This window comes from Leguminivora glycinivorella, chromosome 11 (genome assembly GCF_023078275.1).
Source record: "Leguminivora glycinivorella isolate SPB_JAAS2020 chromosome 11, LegGlyc_1.1, whole genome shotgun sequence".
Classification (NCBI taxonomy): domain Eukaryota; kingdom Metazoa; phylum Arthropoda; class Insecta; order Lepidoptera; family Tortricidae; genus Leguminivora; species Leguminivora glycinivorella.
In genome coordinates, this window is record NC_062981.1 from 11,519,823 (window position 1) to 11,536,951 (window position 17,129).

The following is a 17,129-nucleotide window of genomic DNA, read 5'->3' on the forward strand; positions in this document are numbered from 1 at the left end:
TTTTCGGTGAAGGAAAACAACATCGTGAGGAAACCGAACTAATTCCAATAAGGCCTTAGTTATACCCTTCGGGTTGGAAGGTCAGATGGCAGTCGCTTTCGTAAGTGCCTACGCCAAATCTTGGGATTAGTTCTCAAAGCGGACCCCAGGCTCCCCTGAGCCGTGGCAAATGCCGGGATAACGCAAGGAGGATGATGATTGTAAGTTTTTACGGATCCGGAACCCTAGGTGGGCGAGTCCGACTCGCACTTAGCGGGTTTTTAACCGCCTTCCAAATCTCAAAGGAAGGGGTTATCAAGTCGTCTGTATGTTTTTTTTTTTGTTTTTTTTTTTAATGTTTGTTGATGTTCCTCGATATCTCCGTCGTTACTAGACCGATTTTAAAAATTTTTTTTTTGATTGAATGTATATGCATACAGATTGGTCCCATTTTTCTCAGAACCCAGTTCTGATGATGGGATCCTGGAGAAATCGAGGGAACTCGTCAAATCTGAAAGGCATACATATGGTGATTTTTGTGTTTTTAAAGGAACAGCATGCATTTACGTACGGAACAGTGACATTTGGTGCAGTGGAACTCCTGATGATGGTCAGAATGGAACTCCTCAAATCTGAACGGCACACTTATAGTGACTTTGGTATTTTTATAAGAACAGCATGCACTTACGTCCAGAACAGTGATATTTGGTGCAGTGGAATTGCTGATGATGGTCAGAACGGAACTCCTCAAATCTGAACGGCACACTTATAGTGACTTTGGTATTTTTATAAGAACAGCATGCACTTACGTCCAGAACAGTGACATTTGGTGCAGTGGAACTGCTGATGAAGAGTGAGCCGCCCCTGGTTAGAGTTCCGTTCTGATAATCATTCTCATCTGTAAGTACTTCAGAATCATCCAGATTTCAAAATTGGTTCAGAAATGACGGAGATATCGAATAACAAATATTAAAAAATATACAGACGAATTGATAACATAATCCAACATTTGAAAGTATTTATCACCAGAACCCCATAGGAAGGCGGTTTTTTTTTTCTTAAAAATTATTTATATATTTATCCAATAACTGTTATTAGATTACACTCCTTTAAAAAAGCCTAGGTACTTGCTGATAGGTACTGTATACATAGGAACAAGTTTGTTTTTCTCTTTCATAACACACTTTCTTAGTAAACAACGCAATATGGCCGCATTGACGTCACAGGATTTCAATTTATAGAGTTCCATTTATTGCTTGAGAGGGTTCAATCAGATAATTATTTTACGCGCGCGACAAATTTTCCCGCGCAGCTGTGGCCAGCGATAACATGCAAGGGGTAGAATAGCGGTTCTAGTTTTCTTGATACTTGGGTGTTTACTTCAACCAAGTTTACAACTAATACTTACACTTTTTATACCACGAAGATGGCCAACAAGCATACGATGGTAAGCAGTCACCGTAGTTGTACTATGGTCGCCCTGCAACTTAGAGATGCATATTGCCGACTCACTAAAAACTTGTATACCTACTCGTTTTTTGAAGAACTCCAGAGATAAGAATAGACCCTCCAGGAAATCTCAGCATGAACTCATTCCACAGTCAAAACGTCTGCGCAGGTAGTTATCTACTTACATAAGCATTTTTTTAACGACAAGTATGTAGGACCTCGTTGTCTGCATGCTCCATCGAGGCGAGGTTAGAATTCGAGCGTTGTATCGGGTCCCTTCGACTTCCGCATACTTTCAAAAAGATAAATGTGTCGCAGTTGTACGAGAATTGATGTTGGACTACCTCGACAAACTTAGCAATCTTAGCATTCACACGTTAAGTACAGTCGAATTCAGTTACATGTATATAAAAGTACAAACATTAATTATTTTTCACGTAATAACAGTGTAGACAAGTAGATGCCACTGAACGCGTCTGTATATGCCAGTCTACGGCGATCACGGTGATCACAGTGCGTAATGATTGGTATGGAGATGGAGGTATCTATACTATATCTAGGTAGTCCAACTGCAAAAAAAAACCTACATACAGGATGTAACATTAATGCCGGTGATCCATTTAAGAGCATAACCGGTATCGAATAGCGGTTACGAATACCACTTCCTTTTTTTAAAATAAACACCATGAAAATTAAAGGTACTATAGAAGGTAATGTATAAGCCGTAGGATTTATCTTCGGCAATTATGTTACATAGTGTATGTCCGCGTGTGCTTCTTTGGCCCGTTATTGGCAGTCAGGGTATAAATATTCAATTGTGCTCTTTCGGCTCCTTCGACTGGGCCTGCTGATGATGGGTACTACATATATGTATGTAGATAAGGCTGTATGCAATTTATGCAAACCACAAACCTCGTTCATCGTTGGACCGACAGACGGCAATTTTGACGTGTCACGGTGTCAGGTAATTTGACTTCACGATGCGTGTCGACCAAAAAGGATTTATGAACGACTATAGAATCCTTACTAAGTAGTCAGTAGAGGAGCAAGATTGTTTGAACCACGCGTTTTAGCATTGTCGTATCCTGTGGGCGGCCCATGAAAATTGAATGCAGTGTAGCGCTTAATCGAAATTCACGCTTGCGACTGCTTTCCAGCAATATAAAAGGAGGCAGCAACTCTACCACATTCAGTTAGAAGACGACCGTCAAAGGAGCACTTCTACTACATGACGAAGGAAGAAATCCATATAAAAAGGGATACTGTGACTATGCATAACGGGTGTCTACTGCTTCTTGCCTTTGTCGCGGTATTCCAGCCGATTGCTTCGTACACTGAGCGCGGTCTCGTTAATGGAAGGCAGGAACGCTGTGACTATCGGACATCGGTGCGCGACCCGGGACTCAACTTTCATGGAACTTACCGCTTTAACAAACCTGCCGTGGAAGATCGTCGCCTAAACCAGAGGGAAGATATTCGTAAGCTTCGCCGAAATGAAGTGAAGGAAGAAACTCTTCGCATCGCTTCATCTTCAGACAGGCGGCTTGCTGATAATGTGGACAGGGCGAGGAACTCGGTGACAAGGGATCGCATTGGTAATGACGCCGTCCTGAGGCGTGAAACACGTGATACACCACCCGTTTCCAGCCACCGTGACGAACGGAAACAAGAAATCCGACGTGGACGCATTTCAAGACTGCAGGAAACCCATGAAGCTCGCTTCCCTAGCCGTCGAGAGAACAGCAGGTTGTCTGTAAATGAAAACCGTTCTCGAAGAATTGATAACAGGCGCTTCAATGAAAGGGTTTCAGTGGAATCTCGACGCGTAAATGAATACAATGCATACTCTCAAATGGTTCGAAAACAGCGAGAGGTACGTGTTGATACCGACCGAGCGAGAGACGGAGCACGCAGACTGAATGAACGTCGTATTTCGAGAGAGGCTATTGAAAAGATGGACTCCCTGCGTTTTGTATCCCGAATTCCTAGCCGCGAAATTACTAGCCGACGATTCCGCGGGGAAATGCGAAGCTCATCAACGGCAAGTGATAGAGTCAATCATGCTTACACCAATGAAGCCTTGAGATTAGCTAGAGAAGATCGGCAGACTAGCAATTCGCAGCGAATCGTAAACGAACAAAAGCAACGTGATCCTCGAATCAGACTTGTAGACGAGCGAAGAAATAGCCGGGATCATGACAGCCGATCTGTCCGAGCTTTTGATCCTATCTCTATCTCCGAAAACCGCAGAACTGCTCAACGAGTTGAATCTGCCTACCGCCAAAGGGAAATCCGAGATACCGAAAATGAAGCTGGGCCGGCGAGAGCAGCACGAACCCGAGGTGATCGAGAAAATAGAGTTTTAGTAAACCGAAATGACAACCGTAATGTTGAGACAGGACGTCGACAAATTATTAATGCCGAAAAAAATGTCCGTGAATTTGAGTTAAAAGCCAAACGCACAGAAACCTGTGTGCACGATCGAGAACTATCGAGTGACCAGAGAATGGCTCGAATGATGACAAGGGAGCGATTACAGGAAACTCGACGATTTACTCCCAATGTTCGATCCCAAACTGACAGAACTGAACGACTTGACGAGGACCGACGTTCGATTGCTCATAACTTTGGAGTCAGCGCTTTTAGAACCGAGCGGTCTGACGAGAGTGGGCGAGATGCTCGAAATATTGAGGTCCGAGAAATCAGGAATGAACGTGCTATTAGAAGCCAGCGAGATTCTCGCTCCTTCGGAATACGATCATCCAGAACTGAACGCTCTGAAACCAGCACTGAGCGCAATGAGGAAAGTCGACGTGAAGCTCGAACTGTTGGCGTCCGAGGTGAACGAACAGAACGCGTTGAAAAATATCGTAGAGATGCACGCGGCATTGGAGCCCGATCATTCAGGAGTGAAAGGACTGAGCAAGAACGACGAGATGCTCGAAATATTATTTCTCAACGAGGTGAACGCAATGAGGACAATCGTCGTCACGCTGGCAATTCTGACCTTCGAGCATTCAGGACAGAACGCACTGACGAGAGGCGAAGTGACGCTCGCATTGTAGGAGCACGATTGTTCAGGTCTGAACGCACTGACGAGAGGCGAAGTGACGCTCGCATTGCAGGAGCACGATTGTTCAGATCTGAACGCACGGTCGAAAGCCGACAAGACGCTCGGGAATTTGGAATTCGAGCATTCAGGTCTGAGCGCGCTGACGAGAGCCGGAGAAATGCTCGAAGCGTTGACATTCAAGCAGATGGTCGAATCAATGGAATGTCTGCATTGAGGACCGAACGAGCTGATAGCCGTCAACAAAGGCGAAATATTGAAGATATTCGAGCTTTTGAAAGCGCTACTTATCGTCGAGACACTCAGGGACTTAGACAGTCTCGATCACTAGACCGTGTCACTGAATCCCGTCGGGATCGTCGAAATACCGACAGAGATGCTCGCGTCCAAGAAAGGACACTTGAAAGCCGTCGCATGGTTCGAAATCGTGCATCTCGAGCTGAAGATGAACGAGTTAATAACCGTAGAGCAACTCGTAGCGTAGAAAGAGAAATTCGATCAATGGGACGTGAGAGGTCTATGGAAAGCCGCTTGAACCGAGATTCCAGAATGTCCACGCCTGATCGCCGATCAGAAGAAACGAGACGCGAACCTACTCGTGCGATTGAACGTCTCGACAAGCTTGACGCGCTCGATAGCAGGCGCATCACCCTTCAGCGAGACTCGCGAAGAGATACACAAAAAACAGACAGAGACAGCCTGTCAAAGTCGATCAGACAACGTCATATTGAAGCAGAGTCTCGAACTAACTTCGATACCGAGTTTGCCAGGAAGCGAGAAGTCCAGGCCATGTTCAGGAGCGCCAAAATCGAGAATGAGCCCACTATGATGAACTGGCAGTACCTTTTCTATACCTTGCAAGGACTTTACATTTGCGGACTGCTGATTCAGTTGAACAAAGGAAACGTTGAAAAGAAAGCCAGGTAGGAAACACGTAAAACAGTTAAACGAAAGAGATATTGATATTTTTGTCGTAATTTTGCCAGTTTTTTTCCCCGTAGATTACTTACTTTTCTTTTAAAATTGGAGCGCGCTAAAGGCTTAGTGAGAACATCAGCCCACATCTCCGAAGTAGGAGTATAAATGACATTAATAATTTTGTCATTCAATAAATCGCGTATAAAATAAAAACGCGTGTCGATATGCTTGGTTCTATTGTGATGGACTGGATTCAGAGCCAACGTCTACCTATTAAAACAAAAAAACAAAGAGTTGCTAAATAACTAAATTGTAAATAATAAATATATGTCTTTGGTTTCAGGGTATCCTGGTGGCCAGCACCTCAGCATCTCATCAAAGTGGATTAAACACAAAGTGAAAAATATATTTAGTAGCTGTAGAGGATAGTATCAGAATATGATTAAAATGTAGTTCCTAGAAAAAAGGTAGTTGTGAATCGGTGTACTTGCAAACATATGATGTAGAGAAATATAATATATTATCCGTTATTAAATAATATTTATTTATTTGGGTACCTGAAAATGTTCTTTTTTGCTCCCCACTGAATAATTTAAGTTCAACATTTTTTTACAATTAATGAAAATGAAAAATGAAATTATAGATTACATTAGATTATATCACCTCATTCAAGTGATAAATGAATTCAAGTAAATGATAAAGATGTGGTGGTCTAGTTTTTAAAGGCATATACGCTCAGAAACATCCACTTTGTCAATAGACAAAAGCGGTAAATCTCAAAAATGTAAGGTGAAAAAGTCGACTTAACAAAGACATTTTAATGCTATAATAAAATAGGAGTGGTCAGTAGGTGACTGGTATACATTTTGAATTTTGGAGCATTGTAGTATTTTAGTATATCATCATTTAGCTTTCAACTAATCGAGAAAAAAAAAAGGTTTTTGCTTGTAATAATCTCAATCAAAACAGCAGAATATCTACAAATTGTTAGCTGATTTTATTAATTAACCTTAAAACTAAACGGAAATAAAAAACGATCATAATTATTATTTGGAGATCTAAAGTTCCATTGAATCTATACCCGTCTTTTTCTTCTGTTGTCCTTCATACCAAGCTTTGGAAATCATTCTCTTCATTTCGTCATCGCCAGTTTCATACCTGTAAACAATAAATAAATAAAAATCATTAATCGCTTAGGCCCACTTGCACCAACCACTTAACTCAGGGTTAGTGGGCTGTCATCTGTCAAATTCTATATAAAATGGTGGGTTAACCCTCCATTTTCGTTGGTGCAAGTGGCCCTTAGCAGATCAGATATAATAATTATAAGGATTAGAGGGTATGGAAAAAGTTAATAAGACAATAAAATTTTCTATACGACTTTCAACTTTGTCGCAAAGAAAGCAAAGCAGATTTAATTTGGCTTAATTTACTTTCTGACATCTTTACGCCTTATGAAGAGTCAATATATATATATTTTTTATACTATATTGGCAGCACACAGTTCGCCCGATAGCTGCAGCAGTATCCATAGCCTATGGACAATTATAACCCCAGAGGTCGAGTCCATACCGTCATTGAGTCTGACTTATACCGAAGTTCATTCATTAATTCAATTTGTAATTTACATTATTATGTGGAGCAATACTTATATAAAAGTGAAATTTGAGTTTCGGATATGAAAGATCTAGATGGCGCTGTACAGCGGCGCACATTACGTAATAAAAAAACCGTGCCGGTGCCAGGGGCGGCTCACTCCGCGATTCTATCGCCGCGTTACAAACAAGTACATGCCGGGTGCCGCGAGTTCGCGGCACATTCAGTGGTGACGACCTTCGCGCGGCGCAATAGAATTCAATGTCGGCTCCTCGCGTGCAGTCCGTTTGTTAATGTAGACTGGTATGAATTTAGATTGGCGGCATTGTGTGAATATCAGAGTGAGCCTTCTGTATTCTGTGCCGGTGGCCAAATGGGATCCCCGGATTATCGGTATGCCTCATTTTGAACAAACCACCAAACAGGATTTTTTGGAAACACAGCTTATCAAAAAAATACACTTCAGTTACATGATTACATGAAACACAACACTTACATGTTTTTCATCAAGCTCATGATGGATTCCTGCGGGTCCTTCTTGTCCATCATGTCGTCGGTCTTGAAGCGGTTCTTATGTTGGTCGTCGGCTTTCTTCTCCAGACTTGTCATGTGGGACCATTTCACGTTTGGTTGAGCCTTTGCGAGGAAGATTACCACCATGTCTATAATAAAATAGAATATTCATTAAACGGGTCCACACAGAGCGAAGCATGTTGCAAGGCAACGGCAAGCGCCCAATGTAGACGTGCCGCGGCAGAGGCAGGTTGCTAGACCAAGCAAAACAGTAGTAGTAGTGCTTATAAGGGTCCCCCCACATCTAGCGTCTCGCGAGCGTAGCGTCGGGCCAACTGTATGAAAAAAGACGTCGCGCCGAGGGCGTCAGGCTTTGCCATACAGTTGACCCGACGCTACGCTCGCGAGACGCTAGATGTGGGGGGACCCTAAGTGCTAGCATAGTAGTAATCTAATCCATAAGACTTATATTGACCGAGATATAGACCGTGATTACCTTTTTGATTTCCCGGTCAATATAAGTCTAATGAAAATAACCGTGAATCATTCAAAACTCTAATCCATAAGTTTAGTTTACAGAAATTTTCACATAAATACATTTCAGCAGCATATAAGTCTTGAATGCTGAATAGTACCTATACCATACTAGTTAGAGTACAAACCTGCAATCTTCACTCTTAAGTTGCAATGCCCTTATTAACTATTTGATAATCAACAAGTTCAATGTGTAACATTTATTCATGAGGAAAATTGTGCCTTGAATTCAATAACTATAAAGAGAGATGCACCTTATGACTGTGACTGTAGGTGTAGGGATATAGTGCCAGCATGTTGTTCCTATTCTTTATACATACATACGATCACGCCTGTATCCCATAAAGGGGTAGACAGAGCACATGAAACTACTTAAGCTTCAGTGCCACTCTTGGCATATAAGGAGTTGAAAGAAAACGATACTGTGACATTGCAGTGACAGGTTGCCAGCCTCTCGCCTACGCCACAATTTAACCCATATCCCATCCCATAGTCGCCTTCTACGACACCCACGGGAAGAAAGGGGGTGGTGAAATTCTTAACCCGTCACCACACAGGCGCCTATTCTTTATTAGTGGTATTAATGGCAGTCTTTGTCACCATACTGTCAAATTTGAACAAGTATGTAAGTACAAACCTGTTTTCTGTTTCCAATGGCTGTCCTCCACAACGATAGACTCCAGCAGCTTGTTAATCACCAGCACATAGTCCTTGTTCTCCAGGTTGTCCACATGCAGCTCCATGGAATGCTCTGTCAGTTTGCAGTACACCTGCTCTTTTGGGACATTCTGTACATTTTTCAAGGTCACAAATACTTTGACGTACTTCTCAGACTGGTCCCAGCCTGGAAAAAATATTTAGGTTTTTAAAATTACTAAACAATATTCCAAGTTCGTAGTTGTAAAGGGAGGGAACACATAATTCTACATTAACCGTGGAGCGCCCACCCAACTAAATTATATACTATTCTATAGATACCGCTCCACGGGTTAAAATAAACTTGATAGTTTAGACAAGCTCAGGACTGGCAAAAATTATGTCATTTTCGAGAACATTCTTCTATATGAATGGGAAATGGTCTTGTGCAAGCTTCAATATTTTTATATACTTGCAGATCCTACAATAATCCATACAAATATTATAAATGGGAAAGTGTATGTCTGTTTGTTTGTCCATCTTTCATGGCAATGGAGTGACGAATTGACGTGATTTTTTAAGTGGAGATAGTTGAAGGGATGGAGAAAGACATAAGCTACTTTTTGTCTCTTTCTAATGCGAGCACAGCCGCGAGCAAAAGCTAATACTTGTATAAAAAGATTTAAATTCAACAAACTCTCTGTTGTTAAGTTGACCAAGATATTCATTTTCAGTCATTGTAAATGTCTTACTTACCATATCCATTTAATTTAATCTGATAACGTTTTTGGGAACCAGCTGGAGCACTAGAGGTGGTAGGAGCAGATTCAGCAGCGGCAGCTGCAGCCTTTTGGCTCTCTTCTTTTTCTTTCAAGCTGATCAACTCTGTTTCCAGTTTCCGGATCTCGAGCGACAGTATATCTTGTACTTTTTTGCGTTTGGCTTGCTTCAGTAAATCATTTAGCTCTTCAATATCACTCTTCAACTGTAGTGAAACAATAAAAATATTTAGTCAGTTTAATTTGCTACTTCTAAAATGCAAATTCAATATCTTGATTTTGTTATAAATAGTAGAAATTATAATAGTTAAGGTTTGTTAATAAGAAAACATGCGCTTACCTCAGTTATTTTCGCTGACATTGTGGAGTGATTTTTTAAATTAATTGTCTTTTACAGAGATATTCTTGTTGCGATTAATTTATAATCAATAAGAGCTTCCTGAAATATCTCACGAAATTGCTAGAAAAAGAATGCCGCCCGTCTTCGTAACCCAAAAAACACAATGAATTCAAATCAAATGTCATGTCAAACTCTCAGGTCAAGATAGACCTCGAAATGAAATAATTTTAACCATATGACGTGTGTAATAAGAAAGAGTTTGTAATGCAGAAGCTGTAAAACGTATCAAAAAATACTGAAATTCGGAACATACATAACGTGTATCATAAAGGCCACTATAGATGACCGTACCGTACGTACCTAACTAAGAAGCTGCGCAGCCAAAGAGTAGTATAATATATATGAGATTGCTTTGCGATTGATATAAAGCCCGTAACCGGTTTAAACTTTCAGGTTTTTTGCACTTTGCGCAGCCCATTGTTGGCCTATAGGTTTTCTTGGACGCATATAGTAACGACAGAGACAAAAGATGTCGCCGTGCAACTGTCGCCTCCGTGTGCGCCCAGCCTTAGGAATGCTCGATCACTGCCCGACATTCGACATGGCATGACATGGCATTCGTGCAGTGGTGCCAACTACTAAAATGAAACAAGGACAAGTTTGTCATTTTCTGTATTTGTGATTCACAATAAAATTCACATTTTGCAACAGGAAAAACTTGAAAGAATAATATTTAGTTTCACAGTGCTTTGGTTTTACTGTTATGTTGTGTAACTTATTTGAATAATAAATAAATAAATAATAAATAAATAAATAAATAGTGAAATAGTTGCACGAGAAAACCCACGTATCTTTTACATTTATTGTGTAAGTTAAACATTAGTTAGTTTGAGCCAGTGGTGAATACTGGCTGTACATTAGCACAACTTAGTTTAACTTGCTAAAAGTTCATATAAATAATTAAACTTAAGATCCAACGAGATTTAACAAGTGACAAAGTTTTAATTTATACCTTATATATCAATTATTTGTGTAATAAATCAGTTGCATAAAAAATATACTCTGTGATTACATATCATTGACAGTTGAAGAGCTTGCAAGTACAAAAATTGAGTTATTCCGAAAAAGGAGGTCTCAAGAAAACATGGATCTTGCTCCTCAGTGATGAGGCCAATCTTGCAAGTAATGACCAGTATAGGAGTGAAGAGGAAAGCATAATATGTGATGCAAAAGTTAGTCATGCAATGCATGATGAAGAGGAAACTGATACAGAAACTGAAGCAGACTGGGAACAATTTGAACCTGTCTTTAAGCTAAACAATTCAAGACAAAAATATGTTAAGAGTGCATATGATGATGAGAATAATTGTACCTACAGAAAAATAGTTTCAAAGGACAAGGAGGAAAGAAAACTGCCATCTTCTTATTACAAATTGGATAAAACTGCAACTCTTACATTGGAGAGGCTGTTAGATGTACGTTCACTAGGATCATACCATGATGTGGTGGGGAAAGGTAGAAGCTCCGTTGTTGTTTCTGCTGGTTACACCAATATCAAACACTACATGGTTTCTTATTGTGAATCATTTCATAATGCTGTCAAGATATATAAATTGGAGAGTGATGAAAATTTAAACAAAGCTATATATAAGAGAATTAAGACAGAATTTGATAATATGTCAATCTTAAGAAAAACTTGGAGTATTTATGCTGTTCCTTACCCTGTGTGTTATGAAAATAATATTTTAGTTATGAGCATTCTTGGGTCAGCCAATGAACCTGCTCAACAATTGGGTAGCTATCCCACAGAATGTCTTGAGCATATTTATCACAAAATAGTTGCGGGTGTGAAACGTTTTTATAACTGTTATTTTGTACATGGAAATTTAAATGCAGAAAATATTCTGATTTGGCGTGGATACCCATATTATGTAGGATGGTCACATTCTGTATGTATATATCGTGACTCCACCACTACTGGTCTAAAAAAATTGATAAGGGATTGCTATTTTGTTACAAAAGTAAGTATTAGGCGGTATTGAACCCTTAAGTCTAAGGAGAAACTTCGTCTCCTTATGTGTGTTCTATCGCCTATACAATGGATGGGTTGTGTTCTGAGGAACTGTTTGATATGATGCCAACCATTTCTGATGAACACAGTTATATATACAGTATGGGATTCTTCAAAAAAGGAGTGTGCAAGTTTCTAATGGGTCGGAAACGCGCATGTGACACCCCTTGAGTTGCAGGCGTCCATAGGTTACGGTGACCGCTTTCGATCAGGCGGACCGTATAGTATACCTGTTTGCCACCGACATGGTATTAAAAAAAAACCGCCTTCAAAAATAAGCGCGTTACAAAACACGGAGAAACTAAAAAGCCAAAAATAATAAACCTTTCAATTCAGATTTCTTATCGTATTGCAATAAGCTAAACATCCAAATTATAAACAAATCAATTATTTTTGTAGTCGGTACCAGACCTGTTCGTCGCCTTGCTATTGCCTGTTTGACCCACCCAACCATACACAGGCTGGTACCGACTCCAAAAATAATTGAATTGTTTATAATTTGGATGTTTAGCTTATTGCAATACGATAAGAAATCTGAATTGAAAGGTTTATTATTTTTGGCTTTTTAGTTTCTCCGTGTTTTGTAACGCGCTTATTTTTGAAGGCGGTTTTATTTTTTGTTAAAAAGTTTATTTATTTGTTGATTTTTAGTGGTTCCTAGTGATATTATATGTATCAGTCCGAATACATGTACAGTAGTGAAAGAATTATCCTTTAACTCCTAACCATTGAGGAGTTGACCTTCCATCATCAGCTCAGTTGATTTTTAGTGGTTCCTAGTGATATTATATGTATCAGTCCGAATACATGTACAGTAGTGAAATAATTATCCTTAAACTCCTAACCATTGAGGAGTTGACCTTCCATCATCAGCTCAGCCACATAAAATTATTACCATCAGACGTAAATACTGGTGTACCTTTGAAAAATTTACTAAAAACATTACATGTGCCTATAACATTTGAAGAGTTCCCTCGATTTCTCCAGGATCCCATCATCAGACCCTGACTTGGTGCCAATGGGACCATCTCGGGGTTATACCGGTTCGATCAAAAAAAAAATTTTGAAAATCGGTCCACGATTCTCGGAGATATCGAGTAACATACATACAAAAAAATAATAAAAAAAAAAACATTCAGTCGAATTGAGAACCTCCTCCTTTTTTGAAGTCGGTTAAAAAGAGTATACATTTGTAAAATGAACAAAGCCATGCCACCTTTCAAATACATATATATTGGTTAAAAATTGGACAGGTGGCATGGTACCTTAACCCCTCGAATGCCTAGTCCCATATCCGTCACAGACAATTTGGACTTAATTTGAAAAAAATTCTAACGGCATTAAGTAATTCTGTAGAAAATTTTGGACATCGGCATTCCAGGGGTAATCCTTTTCTTTAGGGTGCTAAAGAAAAGGATACCTATAGTTTTCATATTTACTGACAGACTTATAATTACATAGTTGTTGTGCTCCTGATATTGTGGAGCTGGTCAATATAATTGTGTGTGTGGTGTAGAGATTTAAACAGGATATTTCATGATATAATTTTTTCAACTAATCATAAGTCAAAACAAAAAAAGTGCTATGATTTAGACGTACCAGCATCAGCTGCCTGTCTAAAACGAAATAATAAATAATAAATAAATAAATAAAAAATTAAAATAATCATAATGCATTTTATTTTGTTACAGTTTTTCAGAAGGAATAATGTCAAGGTCATGTCAACAGAAGCCCTATTTAAATATGTCTCAGGTTCCAAAGATATTAATCCTGAATTATTGGATTGTATACACAAGAAGGAACAGCAAAAAGTAATCAAATACCATGGGAACCCGAACAGAGTAAGAGAATTACATACACCCAGCAGGATTAGAAGATTTAAATGACACAGTAACATTTAAAGTAGATTTAACTACTTATAAATGAAAACATGGGAATGTTTCTATTTTGTCTGACCACATAACTTGGGCAGTTGGTGAAGTTGTTTGTGGAGATTTTATTAATAAAAAATAAATATATCAAGGTTCTCTTTATTGCCGAAAACACTGTAGGATCGTCAATATATAGTTGACTTTATAATATAATTCAAAAAAAAAAAAACATTCAGTCGAATTGAGAACCTCCTCCTTTTTTGAAGTCTGTTAAAAATAGAACTTCATACAATTTCTATACTAATTTGCGATACCTGGCCAATTTTTCTGCATCTGAAACACATTTTTTTTATCTGTCGCGTTATCGGCCAATCAGAGACGACTATTACAAACAATTGTTTGCTAGGTAATTCGATGTTGATACAACGGTGAACGACGCTATTGACATTAATTTTAACTTGAATGATGATATTTCCGTCCCGTCCATTGATGATGAAGATATGACTCGTAGAAAAAGTATGGTATACAATAGTGATATAATTAAGCTTTTCACTCTCGTACCGTACTATTAGGCCACTCAGCAAGCTTCGTGGCCTAAACATGGTACTCGACTGAAAAGCTGTGTATTATATCACGATTGTATAAAATACTATTATACCACCTTTCTGGACCAAAAACTTTTTCATACCATTTCATTAAGATCTGTAACATTTGACCCAACTATTGAAATAAGAATGTATGTAACAGCATCTGCTTGGTGTACTGTTACCATTAAATATCAAAAGGGAATTTACGTGTTGGCCTTGGCTCCGTCCACGCCTCCCAGAGGTTCTGGAACATCAACCATTAGAAGTAACATTTTCCTATAACCTCAGTAATAATTTTCCCAATTATTATGGAAACGGGGTATAACGGGGGCCCAACTAACATCAATCGGGCCTCAAGTCAACCTCTCCTGCTCGTGGTATACCCTGCTGAACAACGAACGAGGCTCTGACGACCCACCAACCCGCACTGGACCAGCGTGGTGGGCTTATGGTCCAAACCCCCCTCATGCATGCACAAATCCCCGTCACGGCCCCGAGTGCCCGGCTTAAGGGGTGCTAAGAATCCCCGGGCGGCGAATTCCTATAACATTACTATGACTAAGGCTATGAAAATGGACACCGATTTGCTTTCTGTTTTGACATACAATGTCCGCACACTGATGAGAGAAGAACGTCTCGTAGAGCTGGAGCACGCTCTGAAAGACATCAGGTGGGATATTGTTGGTTTGTCGGAGGTGCGAAGGGAGGGAGAACAGACTGTGGAGAGAGAACATAATGTTTTTTACCACTTCGGAACAGCAGGCGGACTGTACGGAGTAGGTTTTCTGGTAAACAAAAAATGGGTAAACAACATTATTGAATTCAGAGGTTATTCAGAGAGAATTGCTGTACTAAAACTTCGCATAACTAAAAATCACACCATAACTTTTGTCCAAGTTTACGCTCCCACATCATCCCACAGTGACGATGATGTAGAAAGTTTTACGATCTGCTTAACATAGCGTGTGATGAAAACCGAGGAACGTGGAACATGGTCCTCGGCGACTTCAACGCAAAGGTCGGTATTAAAGGAGAAACTGACAGTAACGAGGTAATCGGTCCGTACGGACTCGGGAGCCGGAACGAACGTGGAAGCCGCTTTATCCAGTTCGCCTTTGGGCAAACCCTAAAAATTTGCAACACATTCTTTCACAAAAAACCACAGCGACGTTGGACTTGGGCTTCACCTGCCGGAAATATTCATAACGAGATAGACTACATTTTATCATCCAATAACCACATAGTCAAAGACGTATCTGTTCTTAATCAAATACGATTCAGTTCCGATCACAGACCGTTAAGGGCAAAACTAAAATTCAACGTAAAAATTCACAGACAACAGCTTTTCAAAAAACAAATAAGACGTCTCGACAAAAACACCCTTATTTCAAACAAAGACCAATTTAACTTGGAATTAAGCAATCAGTTCAGCCTTCTCGATAGAGACACAGACATACAAAGACAGTTTAGCAACATTAAAGATAGCATTAAAATAGCAAGTAGCAAAATAAAACAACCAAGGAGACATAACAATAAACTAAGACAAACCACTATACAATTAATAGATAACAGAGAAAAGAACAAGCACAATCGCCACTTATACTCACTGCTAGACAGACAAGTAAAACGAACCATACGAAAAGATATTAGAGACTTCAATACAAATTTAGTGAAAATAGCCATAGAATCTCGAACTTCTCTCAGGTCTGCAAAGAATGGATTTAAAAATGAGAAATCATGGATCACGAGCTTGCGAGGTGTGGATGGAAGAAAATACAGCAGCAGAGATAAAGTGACCGAAATCTGCACAAACTTTTATTCATCACTGTATTCAGACCCATCTGAATCTTCGTCGACGAGTGATAAATACTCATGCCCTAACACCATCCCTCCCATAACAGGTTACGAGGTCAACGCTGCCCTCAAGAGCTTAAAATTCCAGAAAAGCCCAGGAGAAGATGGTATAACGACTGAAGCTTTGAAAACGGGGAAAAACATCTTAATACCTCACCTAACTAATCTTTTTAACTCCATTTTGCACACCGGCGAATTCCCTTCGGACTTCTGTCATTCGAATATTATCCTTCTACATAAAAAAGGCGACAAATCTGAGATCGGGAACTACAGACCTATCAGCTTGATTTTCCATATCTATAAATTATTTATAAAAACCATTGAAAACCGCATCGCCTCACAGCTGGACAAACACCAACCCCCAGAACAGGCTGGCTTCCGACCCAACTTTTCGACAACAGACCACATGCACACACTAAATCAAATAATAGAGAAGGCCAATGAGTTCAAAATACCACTCTACGTTGCATTTGTGGATTACAGTAAGGCGTTTGACAGTGTTAAACACTCTGCTGTATTTTCTGCTATGCGTGAACAACTAGTTAATAACACCTATGTTGAACTCATTGAGACCATCTACCGAAACAGCACCGCAAGCATCAAGTTGCATGTTCCCGGCCCTAAATTCTGCATCCAAAAAGGAGTCAAACAGGGTGACCCGTTGTCTCCAAAGTTGTTTACCTCCTGCTTACAAGAAATATTCAAAAAGCTGACTGCCAAGTGGGAATCAATGGGCATTGACATCGGCGAAAAACGGTTGACTAACCTACGTTTCGCCGACGACATTGTCTTGTTCTCACACACAGCACCCCATCTAGAGACAATGCTACAAGACCTTAGCACAGCAAGTCTTGAAGTTGGACTCGAAATGAACAGGGCAAAAACCCAGTTAATGACCAATGTCACGAAACATAGGGTCACGGTAGATGGGC

At 39.8% G+C, this 17,129-nt stretch overlaps 3 protein-coding genes across 3 annotated transcripts; 2 read left to right on the forward strand and 1 right to left on the reverse strand.

Annotated features, from left to right (window-relative positions):
* The first annotated feature begins 2,564 nt into the window (after window positions 1–2,564).
* Window positions 2,565–6,259, forward strand: LOC125231274. Its single transcript, XM_048136713.1, has 2 exons — window positions 2,565–5,421; window positions 5,760–6,259. Exon 1 carries the CDS (start codon window positions 3,990–3,992, stop codon window positions 4,491–4,493), a length of 504 nt encoding a protein of 167 aa, XP_047992670.1. The 5' UTR covers window positions 2,565–3,989; the 3' UTR covers window positions 4,494–5,421; window positions 5,760–6,259.
* Window positions 6,260–6,390: 131 nt separating this feature from the next.
* Window positions 6,391–9,982, reverse strand: LOC125231273 (calcyclin-binding protein). Its single transcript, XM_048136712.1, has 5 exons — window positions 9,815–9,982; window positions 9,452–9,680; window positions 8,697–8,903; window positions 7,509–7,674; window positions 6,391–6,574 (listed from the first exon to the last, which is right to left on the reverse strand). Exons 1-5 carry the CDS (start codon window positions 9,833–9,835, stop codon window positions 6,475–6,477), a joined length of 723 nt encoding a protein of 240 aa, XP_047992669.1. The 5' UTR covers window positions 9,836–9,982; the 3' UTR covers window positions 6,391–6,474.
* A 655-nt stretch (window positions 9,983–10,637) lies between these two features.
* Window positions 10,638–13,906, forward strand: LOC125231148 (serine/threonine-protein kinase RIO3-like). The gene is made up of 2 exons (XM_048136509.1): window positions 10,638–11,835; window positions 13,577–13,906. Exons 1-2 carry the CDS (start codon window positions 11,059–11,061, stop codon window positions 13,769–13,771), a joined length of 972 nt encoding a protein of 323 aa, XP_047992466.1. The 5' UTR covers window positions 10,638–11,058; the 3' UTR covers window positions 13,772–13,906.
* Window positions 13,907–17,129: the final 3,223 nt, after the last annotated feature.